Here is an 18,691-nt window from a genome sequence, read left to right on the forward strand (position 1 = left end):
TACCACTACTTTTCCTTTGTACTGGCTTTTAAAATTTACAAATGCAGCAATTTAGAAATTAGAAGAAAAGTTGAGAACTTTGAAACACTTTTTAAAAGAAAAATGGTGCATTTTCTACACAACTATATAGATCAGACCAAAATGATGGACAAATGAGAAGGAAAGAGGGATAGAGGGGCTTTGTTCCAAATCAGGGACAGTCCCTCGAAATCAGGGACAGTCCCTCGAAATCAGGGACAATTGAAAGCGATGAGTATAGGCTCTTATGTTTAATGCTATAACTGCAAAAGGGGCCAGCCTGAGGAGATCGAAAAGACTAAATTTTCTGACTAAAGCTCCATTTTTATATATAAATACAAATCCCACAATCTCTGGGTCTCTCATTCTGGTGCTCTGTAGGTGAGAGTTACACAGTAATTAGATCTGACACAAACAGGCAAAGCATTCACAGACACAAAAACAGCTCACAATGCAGTTTTTCATCACATCAGCACTCCTGCATTTGTGATGCAACATAGAGGAAATGTTGAGGTAAGGATTGGATGCTGTGTGACCCGAAACAGGAAGTTGCCTGTCCCTAAGCAAATAGGGACAAGCTGGTTGAAGGAATACATTCGGCATGAGGAATCCATCAGCTATGACACTACAAACTGCAGTCACAACATGTGGTCTATCATTACAAGGTAAGGCAAACACAAAGAATATAAGTACACTAATACCTAAATAAAACAACAAAAACTTTTAAATGTGTACAAAGCCTTTAACCAGTTCCCAACCGCGCTATAGCCAAAGGATACAGTGCGGTCGGCTAGTTCTGGGAGGGCGTCCATGGATGTCCTCCCAGAAGTGCTCCCCCCAGGGCGCACACTGCACGCAATCTGTGATCAGCTGTGTCCGAAGGAGAAATGGTAAGCGGCATTTTGCATGGGGACATCTACACTGATCATCAGGGCACTAATCATCAGTGTCCTGGTGATCAGTGTAGTCCCATCAGTGTGACCAGTAGTGCCCATCTGTGCTGGCAATCAGTGCTGGCAAACAGTGCCCATCAGTGCCACCTATCAATGCCCATCAGTGCCGCCTAATAGTGCCCATCAGTGCTGCCTATCAATGCCCATCAGTGCTGCCTATCAATGCCCATCAGTGGTGCCTAACAGTGCCCATCACTGCGGCCTATCAGTACCCATCACTGCTGCCCATCAGTGCCGCCTAAGAGTGCCCAACAGTGCTGCCTAACAATGTCCATTAGTGCTGCCCATCAGTGCCACCTATCAATGCCCATCAGTGCCGCCTAACAATGCCCATCAGTGCTGCCTATCAATGCCCATCAGTGCTGCCTAACAGTGCCCATCACTGCGGCCTATCAGTACCCATCACTGCTGCCCATCAGTGCCGCCTAAGAGTGCCCAACAGTGCTGCCTAACAATGTCCATTAGTGCTGCCCATCAGTGCCGCCTGTCAGTGCAGCCTCATCAGTGCAGCCTATCAGTGCCCATCAGCGAAGGAGAAAAATTACTTATTTACAAAACTTTATAACAGAAAGTAACAAAAACAATTTTTTTTCAAAACTGTTGGTCTTTTATAGTTTGTTTAGCAAAAAAATAAAAACCCCAGTGGGGATCAAATACCACCAAAAGAAAGCTCTATCTGTCTAAAAACAATTACAAAACTTTAATTTGGGTACAGCGTTGCATGATTACACAATTGTCATTCAAATTGCAACAGCGCTGAAAGCTGAAAATTGGCCTGGGCAGGAAGGGGGTAAAAGTGCCCGGTAGGCGAGGGGTTAAAGGATTAATGGTACAAGAAACTACTCTTCAATGTTTCTATATGTTTATTATGTGATAATAGATAACTAATTTCATGTATATTTAAACATTTTGCCTTTTTATGGGTTGGGTTTCATTATACTTTTTATATGAGGATTTTATAACAACAAGCCAATATTATTAGTGCCATTCATCAGAATGCTCCATGCACACTAGCGTTTTTTTTCTAAGCTAGAAGCTGGTATTAGCATTTTTTCTGCTCCCAGAGGCTAAATAATGTTTTCCTATGTGTTCGTGCACACTTTAGGCACACTAGTTTAGGCTATTAGCGTTTTTTGAGCTTCAGCTTCTAGGAGCAGAAAAAAAATGTTTTTATAGAATTTTTAGGAGAGTTTTTCCAGCAGAAAAAAACGCTAAACGCTGAAACACTGCTAAAAAAAACCTCTTTTACCAGTGTTTTTTTAGCCTAAAAAATGCTAGTGTGCATGGAGCCTTACACATTTAAGATAATTAAATCCCTGTTATTTTTAAAATACCATAATAGTGAATATCGTTGAAGGCTGTTAAAATGTTGCTCTTACTTGTATGTATTTCCATGTATTTCTGGGACAACCAGGATATCATCAGGATCATGATCCTAGCAAAAAATAGTAAGTGTCAAGTTAAACAACATATATATATTTATATTTTTGTGGCATTGGCACAGTAAAGGCTTTTTTCTGGCAACTCGACCATGCAGCTCATTTTTGTTCAAGTATCATGGTATTGTACTCCTTCAAAGCAACCATACCATCTTTTTCCTGAGCAGCCAGTATTTCTCCTGAGGAGAACTGTGGGTTCTATGTATCCCAAACAATTCTTCTGGCAGTTGTGGCTGCAATCTTTCTTCGTCTACCTGACCTTTGCTTGGTATCACGGGATCCCTGAATTTTCCACTTCTTAATAAGCGATTGAACAATACTGACTGGCATGTTAACTTCTTCAGAGCCTCTCCCATCCTCTGGAACTCCCTACCACAGTATGTCCGGTCAGCCCCCACCCTGTCTGCCTTCCCTTTGGTAATGGGGGCCATTTCTCTATATATAGCTTACCAACCGATCAATGACTGCTGCCCCTCTCTGCCAATCCCTCCACTGGCTTCCACTAACCCAATGTATAAAATTCAAAATACTAACCACAGCTTACAAAGCCATCCACAACACTGCCTCTAGCTACATCGCCAACCTCATCTACAGATATCTTCAAAATGGCCCACTTCGCTCCTCCAATGATATCTTCCTCTCTAGCTCCCTCATCACCTCCGCCCACGCTCGCCTCCAGGACTTCTCCAGAGCCTCTCCCATCCTCTGGAACTCCCTACCACAGTATGTCCAGTCAGCCCCCACCCTGTCTGCCTTTAGGCAATCTTTGAAAACTAACTTATTCAGGGAAGCCTACCCCACCTCCACCTAAGAACTGTACTTGAGTCACCTCCATCAGATCCTCCCCCGTAGCTATCACCTTTTGTATCACCTCCCCCTTCCTTTAGATTGTAAGCTCCACGAGCCGGGCCCTCCTATTCCTTCTGTACTGAAATGTATTGTAATTGTACTGTCTCCCTTATATTGTAAAGTGCTGAGCAAACATATAAATCCTGTATAATAATAATAATAATAATAATAATAATGTTAAAGGCTATGGATATATTTTTATATCCCCTTCCATCTTTATAAAGTTCCATTACCTTGTTACGCAGGACTTTTGACAGTTCTTTTCTGCTCCCCATGGCTCAGTATCTAGCCTGCTCAGTGTACCCACATGAGAGCTAACAAACTCATTGACTATTTATACACTAACACTAATTGCAATTTAAAAAACCACAGATGTGGGGAATTAACCTTTAATTGCCATTGTGACCTGTGTGTGTCACCTTGTGTGTCTGTACCAAGGAAGAACATTCCGGGGGGCGGAGACTTTTGATCCGGGCCATTTGGATAATTTTTGTTATCATTAGGATTTGAAAAGGAGCCAAACAACGATGTGATAAAAAATGACTTCATATGATTCCTATCCTTAAATAAAAGACAGTTTTTTGACACGACCAGTCAGATTTTCAATATCAATGCCAAAATTTCACCTTTTCTGCTAGGGGGTGCAAACTGTATGCAATGATGCAGTTGTTTGACGCGACGATCATTTCAGTGAAAAAGTTTCAGCTTTCAGACACACAGCTGCCTAGCTATGGGGCCATCCAAGGTGTTTTTAGGCTTGTCAACAATGGTACCTCATCTGGGTTTTCCTTTTTTTTTTTTTAGCTGCAGTATGGCCAGTAGATTCAGAAGACATCTGGTCTAGGTGACTTGACTTGCTAACAGCCAATTATTCATCCAGCAATGCAGAGATTCAAGGTGTATTTATTCAACAACAGTATATACTGGTCTCTGGTTCCCTGGTCTCCTCCTCCCATGCCCGCCTCCAGGACTTCTCCAGGGTGTCACCCATCCTCTGGAACTCCCTTCCCCAACCCATCAGATTATCACCTACTCTCCTCTCCTTTAGGCGCACCCTGAAAACCCACCTCTTCAGGGAAGCCTACCCCACCCCCTGCTAACTTGCCGACCTCCTCCACTCTTCCTACCACCCCATCCCCCACAGCTATCTCCTCCTGTGCCACCATCCCCTCCCTCCTAGATTGTAAGCTCCAAGGAGCAGGGCCCTCAATCCCCTCATGTTTTGCATTGTATTGGTATTGTTCTGTCACATGTTCTGTCTCCCTTTGTAATGTACAGCGCTGAGGGAACTATTGGTGCTTTATACCGGTTCTTCCTCTGAAGATGTGCTTGGCACGTAACGCGTAAGGAGGAGCCTGCGCACGCCTTGACGTCACGCCGTCGGAGCATTGTGGAGCTCCGGCGGCCACTACATCTGACAGGACGGTTAGTCCTGTTTGTTTTACATATGCTAGCTTTTATGTGTGCTAGCCGTTCTACCATTTCACTTTGCCATTTACTGGATGCATCCTGTTTTATCCCAATAAACCAGTTTTAACTATACTTCACTATGGGCATTTTTTCTTGATCCCTTGTGGGGAGCATTTTTTCCTAGATATCGTTGATGTGCAGTGGAGGAGTGGTGCTTTCTTTGGTGGAGCTGTGTTTCCTTTTCTGCTATCTAGTGGATTCATTCTGCCCAGCTTTGTCTTCACCGTGCGGACCTTCATTGATCAAGGGAATACATCTACCCTCTCCATGCTGATGACTACTTTCTGAATTCCATCTTTGCTACATTGCACTATTTATGTGCACTTCTGGTTAGTGTGCATTGTTACCCGAGGTCACCTTTATTGGGACTTTTTTATATATATATTTTTATGTCACATTTATATTTATAGAGCTGCACTTTATATTTTATTGGTGCTTTATAAATACTGTATAATAATAATAATATACAAATGTGATTACAACAGTTCTGGACTTGCAGCGTCCTTTTTTCGAAAAAGTCTAATAAAGTTACTATTTGGGTGGTGCAAATAGTGGATGTCCAACGGCTTTTTAAAAGAAAACCTAACACAGCCTTTACAGTTGTATGCCTTAGAAATAGACATGAACAGCAGTAGATCAAACTACAAAGTCTAATTCGCCTATTACAGCAAAGCAGTAAATAATCGCAGCTAATCTGCAATTGCAGCTAGACATTCACTTTGCTTCACTGCGAATCAAAATTTGGATTACATTTTCGTCATTCGGAGATTCAGATGTATTCAAATTACCTAATTATAATAGTAACTAATTTAAATGAATTCAAAATAATAAAATAAAAATTTGAAGATAATGAATTATCTGAGTTCGAATTGAATTTGAAACGAATTTGAAAACAAATTTGAAATGTAAACATATTGCTGACTATTGCTGATTTCTTTCAAAGACTGTGTGTATTAGAATATAGCAGTCTTCCAAAAATTCTAGTTTTGAAAATAATAGGATAGAGTTATAAACGAAGAATATGAAAGCATAAAATAAAATAGAATGGAATATAATAGAAAGGAAAAGAATAGAATAAAATAAAATAGAAAGAATGTAGCCATCATTCGAAATTGAACTTTCGAATAGAATAGAACCAGTTATTCATCAGAATGAATAAACAAAAAAATATGTGATGCGCTAACTCCTCAATTGTGAAATGTAAACTTTAAAAGCACACAAGAAGAGGCAATAATCAAATATTCGCATTTCTCCACCATGAAAATTAATCCATAGTGTTTCTCATCACCAAATAAGTGAACCCTGCATTCACCTTCTCCCTTGACCTATAGGGTAGGTCACAAACACTTAGGGATAATGATCGACTTCTGCTGATCCACTGCTGGCTACCCTGAAGAAGTCACGTGACGCAACGCGCCAAGAAGGGCAGAGCCTAGTGACGCCACTTTTGGTATTGCGCACGAGTGATGTGAGGAACCATTTTGGTTGATGGCTATGTACATGCTTGCTATTGTATTATCTTTGTGAGTTCATTTTTTACTTGAATAAAGCGGTTTAATGTTATGGGGTTGCACTATGATCTGTTCTTTTCCCTCCTGATCATACACCATCCCATTGGGAATCCTGGAGTCCGTTCCCTTAAAGGGCCAGAGTCAAGGAAATAGCAATTAGTGTTTATATAACTAAAAAATGTTGCGCTCCCAATCTCTAACAAACTTATAAATTAGTGACTTCAAATTATATATCCATGAAAAACAAACAATATACCATACATAAAAAAATGAATATCAAGTTAAATGTGATGTGAATCAAATAAAATAAAAAAACAGTCCCATTATTCAAATAATAGTTCAAAAAAAGGGATTTGTGATGACGTGATTCAAACACACCAATTATGACTTTTCGTGAATCCTTAAATCATTAAAACCACTTCCCAACCGGCCGTTGCATATAAACGGCCGGACGGTGGCAGTGCAGGGTCGGGTGGCTGTTTATAAACGGCCTCCCTGCACCCTGCTTGTGCGCATTCCCTGGGAGCGCGCAGCACCGCAATTCGGTGCCCGCTGTGTCCTCCGGACACAATGAAACACCGATCGTCGGACGGGACCTCTGTACGAGGTCCCAATCATGTGATCACTGATTGGCCAATCAGTGATCACATGCAAAGTAGTAAGCAAGATGTCACTTGTGACATCATTGCTTACTACGTGTGAAATCTGTGAATGATCACAGAGGTCACATGGTACAGGGCTATTCACAACAGGCTTGTACCATGTGACAAGCTGTGACCAATCACAGCTCACTCAGTACTTCTCAATGAGTGCAAGAATGCAGACAGAGAGAAAGAGAAATGATTGCTTTTACATCCTATATGGGTGTAAAAGCAATGTGTAAAACAAAAACAAAAAATCTTCATCACCCCCCACAAGTAGTACAGTGTCACCATGGTGACACTGTACTGCTAGGGTGACAGTATGTAAAAAAAAAAAATAAATAAAAAATAATAATATAAACAAATAAAATTGTAAAAATAAAATGTTTAAAAATTATAATTTTTGTTATAAACTAATTTGGATTTTTTTTTTTTTTACTAAATAGATAACGGAATACATTTTGGCAAAGATTTATGATGAAATATTAATTATTTGCAAAATTTTATAAAAAAAACACTTTTTTTCAAAATTTTTGGACATTTTCATTTACATAGCAAAAAAAATAAAAATCCCAGTGGTGAATAAATACCACCAAAATAAAGCTTTATCTGTCTCAAAAAAATGGTAAAACATTCATTTGGGTACAGTGTTGCATGACTGCGCAATTGTCATTCAAAGCGTGATAGCGCTGAAAGCTGAAAATTGCCCTGGACAGGAAGGGGGTAAAAGTGTCCGGACTGGAAGGGGGTAAAAGTGTCCGGACTGGAAGGGGGTAAAAGTGTCCGGACTGGAAGGGGGTAAAAGTGTCCGGACTGGAAGGGGGGGAAAGTGTCCGGACTGGAAGGGGGGGAAAGTGTCCGGACTGGAAGGGGGGGAAAGTGTCCGGACTGGAAGGGGTTAAAGATGTGCGCTCACCTCCTTACAAGCCTAACAGATAGGCTGAATACACTTTTTGTTCACATACATGGAACCTGCTAGAATTTGATGCAGCATGGAATGGATGTTGGATGCCTCCTATGTATTCCAGAGGAATATTTTAGTGGCTCGCAAGTTACACAGCAATTAGTGTTTCCCATGACCGAAAAAGTGTACCATACACTCAACTTCTCCCTTGACCTATAGGGTAGGTCACAAACGCTTAGGGATAATCATCGACTTCTGCTGATCCACTGCTGGCCTTTAATAGCTATTTCCTTGACTTTGGCCCTTTAAGGGAACAAACTCCAGGATTCCCAATGGGATGGTGTATGATCAGGAGGGAAAAGAACAGATCATAGTGCAACCCCATAAAAATAAACAGCTTAATTCAAGAAAAATATGAACTCACAAAGATAATAAAATAGCAAGCATGTAGACGTGACTTCTTCAGGGTGGCCAGCAGTGGATCAGCAGAAGTCGATCATTATCCCTAAGTGTTTGTGATCTATTCTATAGGTCAAAGGAGAAGGTGAGTGTATGTTACACTTTTTCGGTGTTGGGAAACACTACGGATTAATGTGCATGGTGGAGAAATGCGAATATTTGATCATTGTTTCTTGGAGCACATTTCATTTTTCTTCTCAATGTGAGTGCATATCTGAGTGCATACATTACATAGTTTTTCAAAAACTGTGTTGAACTACAGTATATATTTTTGCTTTTTCATGCACATTTTTGGAGCTAAAGGTCAAATGAAGATATAGCACGTGGAAGGAATATCACATGGATTAGCAATTTGGCAGCTACACAGTCCTTCTAAAAGTGTATTTGACCAAATTTAATTTGTAGGTCACGCTTCAAGGTGAGTAGGGAGTGGGCCTACAATTCAAGCACGGTTTTGGAAATGTTTGGATAGCACAACATTAGGACTTTATACATGTTGGATTGGACTGTTACAACTTCACAATTGAATTTTTCTGGACTGATATTGTGTGGTTTTTAAGGTTTACGTTTCACATTTGAGGAGTTCACATTTTTTGTTTAATTACACTGTTCAACAGGTAAAAAGTTTTGGGCATAAAATTAGCTAATCTTACATAATTTTGGGGTGCTGAAAATGACCCTAAAAAATGTTGATTGGCTCTAGTTTCCATGATATATTCACCCATCTAATGACGTAAGCCATTCAAAATTATGATGCAACTTCAGCTGCATATTGCGCAATTGATACTGGTGACCAATAGAAAATTGCATGTATACTGAGATGATGCAATATTAGCCTTTAATTGCATCACTTCACTGCATAAAAGCTGCAGTATCTGTAGCTGATTGTAGTTCGACAGCATCTTTACATTTCGTTTTATGCTTATATAGGCTACTCAGTAATGCCTCGAACTTGTGTGAATAAAGCAGATAATTTCTGCTATATCTGCGGTGAAATAACTTTTATCTCACAAAAAAGGAGGATAACAGGAATGATTAAGAAAGCCTACAACTTGTATTTTGGCTGCAAGATAGGAGACCAGGACAAGAGCTGGGCACCACATATATGCTGCAATTCTTGTGGGACGGCACTGGAGCAATGGTTGAATGGAAAAAAGGCATCTATGCCTTTCGCTGTGCCAATGATTTGGAGAGAGCCAACAGATCATGTTAGTAATTGTTACTTTTGTATGGTGCCTCCAATTGTAAAAGGGCTAAATAAGAAGAAAAAGTTATCTGTGCACTATCCAAATATTCCATCGGCAATACGTCCAGTTCCTCATGGAGAGGGGCTACCAATTCCTAAAGCACCAGAATCCTTCGTGGTTGAGTCAAGTGAGGAAGAACCTGAAGCGTGTAGTCACGTGCAGTTGTAAGAGATAGCCCTTTCCTCGAATACAAGAGAAAAGCCAAGAGAAGCAAAACCGACACAAACTGAAGACAAAACTAGTGAGAATCCTAAGTATTAAAATGATTCAACTTAGCTTATGGCTATAATTTTTCTTGGTAATCCTATGCAATATATTATGCCATTTAGGCTTTGTTATGTAGTCATATCACTTGCTTTATATTTGTGGAAAGACATCTATCTATATAATTATTGTGCATTATGTAGTCATTACGCCTATAGTAGAAAACTTTCCGTTTACAGAAAAACTAGAGCCAATTGACAAATTTCATTGTTATATTTGAACTCCGAATGTGAAATTCATTAAGAAATGGATCCTTTTGTTTCCAAAACTGGCAAAAAATAAAAATTTGTTGAACAGTGTTATTTAATTTGAGTAAGAGTACACTTGACCAGTGAGTGCAGCAATCTTCTCCTTCCTCTATTATATCTAGGGTGTAGCAGCGCACAAGCCTATATTTTTTGCATATTCTTCAGAATGAATTCAGATCAGATTTTACTTTTTCAATTAGAATAGTTCAAATCCATTGACAAAAAACTGAATCGGGTCAAAAACGAATAAACGAAATGAAACAAAACTAAACGTATTTTATTACAAATGCAACAAAATTAAATTAGTAACTTATCCAGAACAAAACAAACAAACATGTTTTCGTTCTGCACGTCTAATTGCACCTTCTGGTGTGACACCTACTGGCTGCAAATGACAAACTTAAAGCAGAGCTATAGGCAAAACCGTTTTCATTTTGAACATAGTAAAGGCGGGGTTATAACCCGTCAGATTTTTTTTTTTTTTGCCTTCTGTGTCTGTGACCCATTGGGGAGATTTACTTCCACTTCCGGTTTCATAGCCAAAACAGGAAGTGAAAGTAATTCCCTGCAAATTAGGGGAATCCCTTGGACCCCCCCAGAACCGGTGTCCCCCATTCAAAGATTTCCCCTCGTTACATTTCTGGGGACAACCCAAAATTTGGGATCTTTTTACTTTCACTTTCAATGATAATGGTAAACAGGACAAAGAGAGGGGGGATTTCCATCTCCACTCTATCCAAAACTAAAAAAAAATGCTTTTAGTTATACTTTTAAAGTTTGAGTGCAATATCTCATGTCCACCCGACTAAAAAAGAAATTAAAAAAATAAAAATACTCCCAAGTGATAGACAAAAAAGATAATACAGAGAGAAGCTTTACCTTTCCACAGAGGTCACAGACTACCTCATCTAAATGTGAAGAATTGGAAGACTCTTTCAGAGCATGTCCTTGGGACTGAAGACTTTCCCTGGAGCCTGATGCCAACATTTTATCAGGATCATTGTTCTAGAATACAACAGAAAATGTCAAGTCAAGATTAGAGTAACCAGAGATATACAAGTGAACTCGTCAGAGCTCAGAAATGGTAGAGGCACCCATCGTATTGCTAAAACGTTTTGCCAAAGTCAAGCAACTTAAACTGGAAGGGTAGACGGTGCAGCCCTCCTCGGGGAACGGGCCCCTTCCTCAGAGCTGTGGTGTTTGCAAATTCTCTGTTTGTGTTTTGTGACATTAATAACTTTACTTAAGGTGGCTATAGATCAGGAGTGTCCAAACTTTTTTCAAAGAGGGCCAGATTGGATGAAGTGAACATGGTGGAGGGCCGAACATTTTTCCGAACATTCTTTGAACCATTACAATTAAATGCAAATAAATTATTTTATGCCAAGTTAATTGCAAACGACATACTTTTCATTTCATAACATTAAGATCAACTGACAGCTGAGTTTTCACAATGTATTGAAAATAAATTAAAAAAAAAAAACTTACCTGCACTAATGTGAAGGGTGAAAAAGGTAGCTGGAGCTGAAGTCTCTGCTCGGCAGCCGGGAGGGGAAGAGAAACACACTTCACGCTGGATGCCCGGCCCTGACGTCACCGCCCTCTGTGGCTCCCAGCGCGGCGCAGTCACGCATGCGCACTGCTCTCAAGCAGAAGACTGTCTGCCACAGAAGGGAGGGCCGTGCGACAGCCGCATTTACACAGACCAGGGAGAACGCGCCGCAGTCAGGCATGCGCACTGCCCTCTGCTCTCAAGCAGAAGACTGTCTGCCATAGAAGGGAGGGCCACATTACACAGAGCAGGGAGGGCTGTTGGAGGGCCGTATTAAACCGACCCCCGGGCCGTAAATGGCCCGCGGGCCGGACTTTGGACATGCCTGCATTAGGGTCTATGTCAGTGGGTTTTTGCTCGTGTTAGAACAATTTCTTTATCCATACAAGTCAACAAGGCTGTAAAAGCGGCTCAAAGCAGGTAGATGCAGCTTAGAAGGAGGTCAAATTTACCTGCGATGAAACGGAATGATCTCAAACTGACATTAAATGCAAGCTGAAGGCACCTGAAGCAAGCTATAGTTACATATCTAACTATGAGCATTGCAAAGACCCTTAAACTGCTGTGAGCTACCGTATTTTTCGCTCCACAAGACGCACTTTTTTCCCCCCAAAAAAGGGGGGAAAATATCAGTGCGTCTTATGGAGCGAATATAAAGCGGCCGGTCCGGTATTTTTGCGGCCACCATGTCAGAATACCGGGCCGGCCGCTCAGCTGTTGTCTCCTGCAGGGCCTTACCTGTTCCTCGCTCCTGCACAGTCTTCCCGCGCTGGCTTCTGTGACAGCCGGGTGCCCACTGCGCATGTGCTGCGCTTTGTGAATGATCCGGTGTCTTCTGGGACACATGAAAGGTCCCAGAAGGCGCCGGGCCATTCACAAAGCGCAGCGCTTCTCGCACATGCGCAGTGGGCACCCGGCTGTCACAGAAGCCGGCCCGGGAAGAAGAGGGAAGGACAACTCCGCGGAAGTGGGAGCGGGTACCTGTCAAATTCAGGTACCCGCTCCCCCTCCCTCCCCAAAGGTCAGCAGTCTCTGGTCATCCCCTGTACTGTCTGCAGTCTCTGGTCATCCCCTGTACTGTCTGCAGTCTCTGGTCATCCCCTGTACTGTCTGCAGTCTCTGGTCATTCCCTGCACTGTCTGCAGTCTCTGGTCATTCCCTGCACTGTCTGCAGTCTCTGGTCATCTCCTGTACTATGTCCGCAGTCTCTGGTCATCTCCTGTACTGTGTCCGCAGTCTCTGGTCATCTCCTGTACTATGTCCGCAGTCTCTGGTCATCTCCTGCACTGTGTCCGCAGTCTCTGGTCATCTCCTGCACTGTGTCCGCAGTCTCTGGTCATCTCCTGCACTGTGTCCGCAGTCTCTGGTCATCTCCTGCACTGTGTCCGCAGTCTCTGGTCATCCCCTGCACTGTGTCCGCAGTCTCTGGTCATCTCCTGTACTGTGTCCGCAGTCTCTGGTCATCTCCTGTACTGTGTCCGCAGTCTCTGGTCATCTCCTGTACTGTGTCTGCAGTCCATTGGTTCAGAATATTTTTTTTTCTTGTTTTTCACCTCTAAAACCTGGGTGCGTCTTATGGTCAGGTGTGTCTTATGTAGCGAAAAATACGGTACTTACACCTGAACTCAGCCTGAAAGTAGCAAATAGTAAAAAAAAATTGACAAACAAGAGAATGGAACAGATATACAGTATTACCTCCTCAAGGGTGTTCCTGTCCATCTCAATTGAATTTAAAGGAGCTGGAGAAATTTCTTCTGAAACACTGTCCGAATCTATGTAATCTATGAAATGTATACTTTCATCAGAGTCTGACATCAAAGTAATGTCACGATGCCAGTTCTAGGATAAAATAGAATGTCCCGGGTCAAGATTCCAAAAACCGTAAACTCTCCATAAAGAAGTTATTGAAAACAAAAGAGAATGGAACAGATGTACAGAATTACCTTTCTGCAGAGGTCAGAGTCCAATGTATCTAAATCTCGAAAAGAAGTTAAAGAAATGTCCAAATCTGAAGAATGGAAACTTTCCCCAGGGTATGAGACCAAAGTATCATCATTATACTGGCTCTAGGATAAAATACAAAGTGTCAAATTGAGATTCCGAAAACCATAAACTTTCCATAAAGAGAGAATTAAAAACTATATTTAGAATTAATGCTGTGCAATGTGCAAACACTTATGCAAAATTGGGCTTTGTGGCTAGATTTTCTTTCCTCCGACATGTATAAACATTAATGTTGTAAGCCCGGGTTCACATACATGCGGTGCGGTAAATCGCATCTGACTCGCACAACCGCACCGCATTTCTGTGCAATCACATGTGATTTGTTTGCGGTGCGATTGGATCTGTACATTTTGTATGGCTCTAATCGCACTGCACCCGCACCAAAAACGTGCAGGACCCTTTTTTTTGGTCTACACTAGAATCGGATCACATGGGTATTCACACCTATGAGATCCGATTCTGCACATCGCACCCCGTTTTACGGACCGCTTTAAGGGTGTTGTTAACTCAGCATACACACCTGCAGGGGTTCACATGGACGGGGTGCGATTCTGATGCGGTGTGGAATTCGCACAGAAAATGTTCCAAATTCTGCAACGCATCAGTGTGAACCCGGGCTCAATGTAGTAATTCATCTAGATGTGCTTAAGTTTCAGGTTTCTTACTAAGGCTTGTTGACCAGGACATGTTATGTAAACACTGTGTTCGTAGATTATGTTGCCTTTATTGTACCCTTCTTTTTTCTCCTCCCCTTCTTTTTTATTTCTTTCGCAGGAAAAAGGGGACAAGATCCATTCTTTCCTCTGGTTATCCTCTTTTCTCCCTACATTCCCTCCCTCCCACTTCCTGCATCCCCTATGGCGGGTGTCGGCAACCCGCGGCTCTTTTTCACCTTGGCTGCGGCTCCGGAGCACACTACCCACCAGGTGACAGGCAATAGGGCAGCAATGGGCAAACTACGGCCCGGCGGACCTTTTAATCCGGCCCGCGGAGCTAGGCTCCCGCTAGGCTCCTCTCACAGTCCGCCCTGAAGACCGGTGTAGCATGAAAATCTGTCTCCTATGAGGATCTGTCCCCCTCGACGTATCTGCGCATGTGCCGGAGATCGCCAATCGGCTGCTAATGCCTGAAACTGGCACATGCGCAGATACGTCGAGGGGGACAGATCCTCATAGGAGACAGATTTTCATGCTACACCGGAACGGCGCGGGAACACGGCGAGAGGAACGCGCGGAGCAAAGGTAAGTGAATTGACACAGGGGGGACTTGGGGACTTAATATGGGGGATGAATTAATATGGAGAATGAATTACTATAGGGGGGATGAATTACTATATGGGGGATGAATTACTATATGGGGGATGAATTACTATATGGGGGACTTACTATATGGGGCATGAATTACTATATGGGAGATGAATTACTATAGGGGATGAATTACTATATGGGGGATGAATTACTATATGGGGGATGAATTACTATGGGGGATGAATTACTATGGGGGATGAATTACTATAGGGGGGATGAATTACTATAGGGGGGATGAATTACTATAGGGGGGATGAATTACTATATGGGGATGAATTGCTATATGGGGGATGAATTACTATGGGGAATGAATTACTATATGGGGGATGAATTACTATATGGGGGATGAATTACTATATGGGGGATGAATTACTATGGGGGATGAATTACTATATGGGGGATGAATTACTATATGGGGGATGAATTACTATGGGGGATGAATTACTATAGGGGGGATGAATTACTATATGGGGGATGAATTACTATGGGGGATGAATTACTATATGGGTGATGAATTACTATATGGGGGATGAATTACTATGGGGGATGAATTACTATATGGGGGATGAATTACTATATGGGGGATGAATTACTATAGGGGGGATGAATTACTATATGGGGGATGAATTACTATATGGGGGATGAATTACTATGGGGGATGAATTACTATGGGGGATGAATTACTATATGGGGGATGTATTTTCAGTTTTAAAAATGTGGCTCTCAAAATAAATTTCAATCGTGGTTTTGGCGAGATTTGGCTCAGTTGAAAAAAAAGGTTGCCCACCACTGCCCTAAGGCTATGATTGTGATTATGACGATACACTGTGGCCCTGATTAACCCTTTGCTTACTGGGCCCTTAAACCCCCTTCATGACCAGAGCGCTTTTTGCAATATATGCAGTGTCGGATTTGTTTTAAATGTTGCAATGGTTTTGCGGCTCTCAGTCTTTTTTTCCCTCTCGGAAACAGGTCCAAGTGGCTCTTTATGTCTTAAAGGTTGCAGACCCCTGCCCTATGGCTTCTTTGCTGCCTTATGTTGGGCTTTCCATGGATTCCTGTTACTAGATGGCAGTTGTACTTGACCCATGTTGTATGTCATACTGTAATAGTGTCTCTTTGGAGGCCATTTTGAACTCTTCTTTTGGGAATGTATGTACTGACTCCTCCCTTTATTTACATATGTGAAAATAAAGATTAAAAAAAATTAGAATTAGAAGTCATGTGAAGCTCAATTCCATTCCCTCTAATCAGGTCCAATTTATGGTAGTGCCACATAAACCATGGTCTAGGGAGCCACGGGTATTAGGGATGGAACTATCCACCAAGACTCCTGGATGAGATCCTTGTTTTTTTTTATACCACTAATACTTCCACGGTACATGCTGCTACAGCAAACCTCTACCCCCCTTATCAACTGTGTGCACTGACAGTAACACATGTACCACTGGGGTGTGGGGCAGAATCTGTGTCTTCTGTGCTAAAGCTGGTTCTTGTTCAAGTATCAGGGTCCTACCCACACTCCACTGGCACAACATGTGTTGTCAGTGCACACAGCTGATGTGGGGATGGGAAAGGTTTACTGGACCAGTGTGTGCAGGCGACATGATGGATAATCTTGCCCAAAAGCAAACATTTTATTATATGGCAGCTGATCTGGCTAGTAAGTCTGTTGTTTTCAAAAGAACACACTCTCCTGCAGATTCAGGAAGTCACAGGGTTGAGAAAAAACATTTACAGCTGACAGGGGTGCTAGCAATGGTCAGATTTTATTTATATATGTAATCCATTATTATAAAAGGAACAAAACTGCTTGCTGTAACTGCATATATAGCGTTAGCTGGAGTTTGTGTTCAATTTGTTGCCAGGTACATTAGCTTGCCTGCCACTAGATGGCTGTTACCATTATGGAATTGGAAGGATGTAAGCAGGTGTTAGCTCCCCTTTTAGATAAATCCCTCCTCTTGTGATGTAGTGGATGGAGGAAGTGCCCATATAAATGCTAGCTTGGGTAGGGGTCTTGAGAGTGTGAGATGGGGAAACAGCTCTCATTGTTTGAACACTGTTTGTGTGCAGTAAATTATTGTGTGGAGTAAATTAAATGTTTGGGACTGACATTCTGCGATTTAGCCACAAGATGCCACTGTTTTCCTAACACAGCCTCAGACTGCATTGATATTTCTATATTCATGAAGAGGTGGGGTTTTCTCACAGGATTGAAAGAACAGGAGGAGGAGGGACAGCAGCCATGTTTGGTGGAGGGTGAATGCAGGAGCCTTGTGAGCAGAGAATCTGATGGCATCCGGGTGTAAGAGCATCCCTCAGTAACCAGAGCTGTACCTAAGTGAAGCTGATCGTGTCCAAGACCATGATCCTGTTCAGAGAAAGGAAGATTGCTGCCAGGAATGCTGATGAGAGCAGAGGAACAAAGCAACCTCTACCGCATGCTTGTTGGAGAGACATTTGTTCTGTTCAGCGGATGCAAAGCAGACCCGGGTCGGTAAGATCGTGCACGCACCTCATTTCAGTGTTTGCGCCTAGAGCCTGAGTTCAGACCTATAGTTAGTTAGTTAGGGTCTCTGTTTGTGTCAGGCCACAAGTGTTATTACTGATTATTGGAAGGACTCCACAACTTAAAGTGACATTTCACATTGGAGAGCTGATAACATCCCACAAACTCAAGCCAGACTGGCGTTTTGCTCAGAAGGAATACTCAGGCACGTGCTACAGGAGCAGTTATGGGAGGGGGAATACTGTAGATTTGTGTAAGATTGTAAGCTGTTGTGCTGCACCGCAGGCTAGCCCATACCGTACACCCATACACTGATTCCTGCTCTGTAGGGTAATAACAGGTAAGGTGTGGCAGCTTAGTTGTGCCCCCCAGTAGGTAAATTACTACACTTTCTACCTTCATCCATCAGGAGGCGCCGTGCTGTGCAGCACAAGGGTCTCAGCCTTTGGGCTGGGTGTATGTAAATATATTGTATGTTCCCAGCATTTGTGGTTGTGTTTATTTGCCACATCTAAGTAAAATTCTGTTGTGACAAAAGCTGGTGTTGGGGTTGCTTTCCTCATTCGTGACTTCACTGTATCCTGGGGAGCCCACCCCGGTACACGGCTTACAAGAGTCTGGGGTATGCAATCTCCGCCTCTCCTAGGAGTACACACTCTTTCTATAATCTGTAATTTCAGGGACTCTACACTCAAACCATGACGATGTACAAAATGTTTCTCTATGTTTGTGTACTTTTGGGTGTTAATGTTTAACAGGAGATCCCTGACCCAGTCACGTAACCATCTAGTAGTTCTATCAACATATTGTATGTTTTGGTTCTTGTGGGTTTTGTGTGGGGGCAGCACGAGGTAGCTGGGCTAAGGGAGAAATAAAAGATAAATCTGATCCTGCATGCATAAATGACGTTGTTAGGATAGAAAGAAAGGTTGTTGCATGGTTCCTGCAATAAACAAGCTCTTATACTAGTTTCTCCTACCTCCCCTTGTCACGACCCGCGGCCGCCGCCACCAACAGGCGACAATCGCACAGCCGCGACTAACAGTAATACGTCATGCCCACGGCGTCAGACCCCAGACCTTCTCACCAAACTCGTGACCGAAGGGCCGGCCGATCCAAAACCGCGGTGTGACGCGCGTAACAAGGCCCCACCCAGCTGCACCCTACACAGCGATTGCCCAGCTAATGGACTACAATCGGTGCCTGCAGCCTGAATGCGCTTGTTACTGGGTCGGGTTAGTTACGCAACTAACCCTCTACTGCCACCACCACTTTTGTCGGAGACTGGGAAACTCCCGTTACCAAATATACAC

General features: G+C 42.5%; 1 protein-coding gene across 1 annotated transcript in view; it reads right to left on the minus strand.

The window, feature by feature from the left end:
* Nucleotides 1-18,691, minus strand: part of LOC149443511 (uncharacterized) — a 186,258-nt gene that overhangs the window by 64,123 nt on the left and 103,444 nt on the right. The window contains exons 11-14 of the mRNA XM_089655596.1: nt 13,499-13,621; nt 13,251-13,394; nt 10,883-11,008; nt 2,351-2,406 (exon numbers count right to left, since the gene is read on the minus strand). Of these exons, the coding sequence (XP_089511722.1) occupies nt 2,351-2,406; nt 10,883-11,008; nt 13,251-13,394; nt 13,499-13,621 (449 nt within the window). The remainder of the gene's footprint in view (nt 1-2,350; nt 2,407-10,882; nt 11,009-13,250; nt 13,395-13,498; nt 13,622-18,691) is intronic.

The sequence above is a fragment of the Staurois parvus genome, unplaced genomic scaffold (assembly GCF_062004578.1).
Source record: "Staurois parvus isolate SC_StPar_1 unplaced genomic scaffold, SC_StPar_1.0 ptg000854l, whole genome shotgun sequence".
In the NCBI taxonomy this organism is placed as follows: domain Eukaryota; kingdom Metazoa; phylum Chordata; class Amphibia; order Anura; family Ranidae; genus Staurois; species Staurois parvus.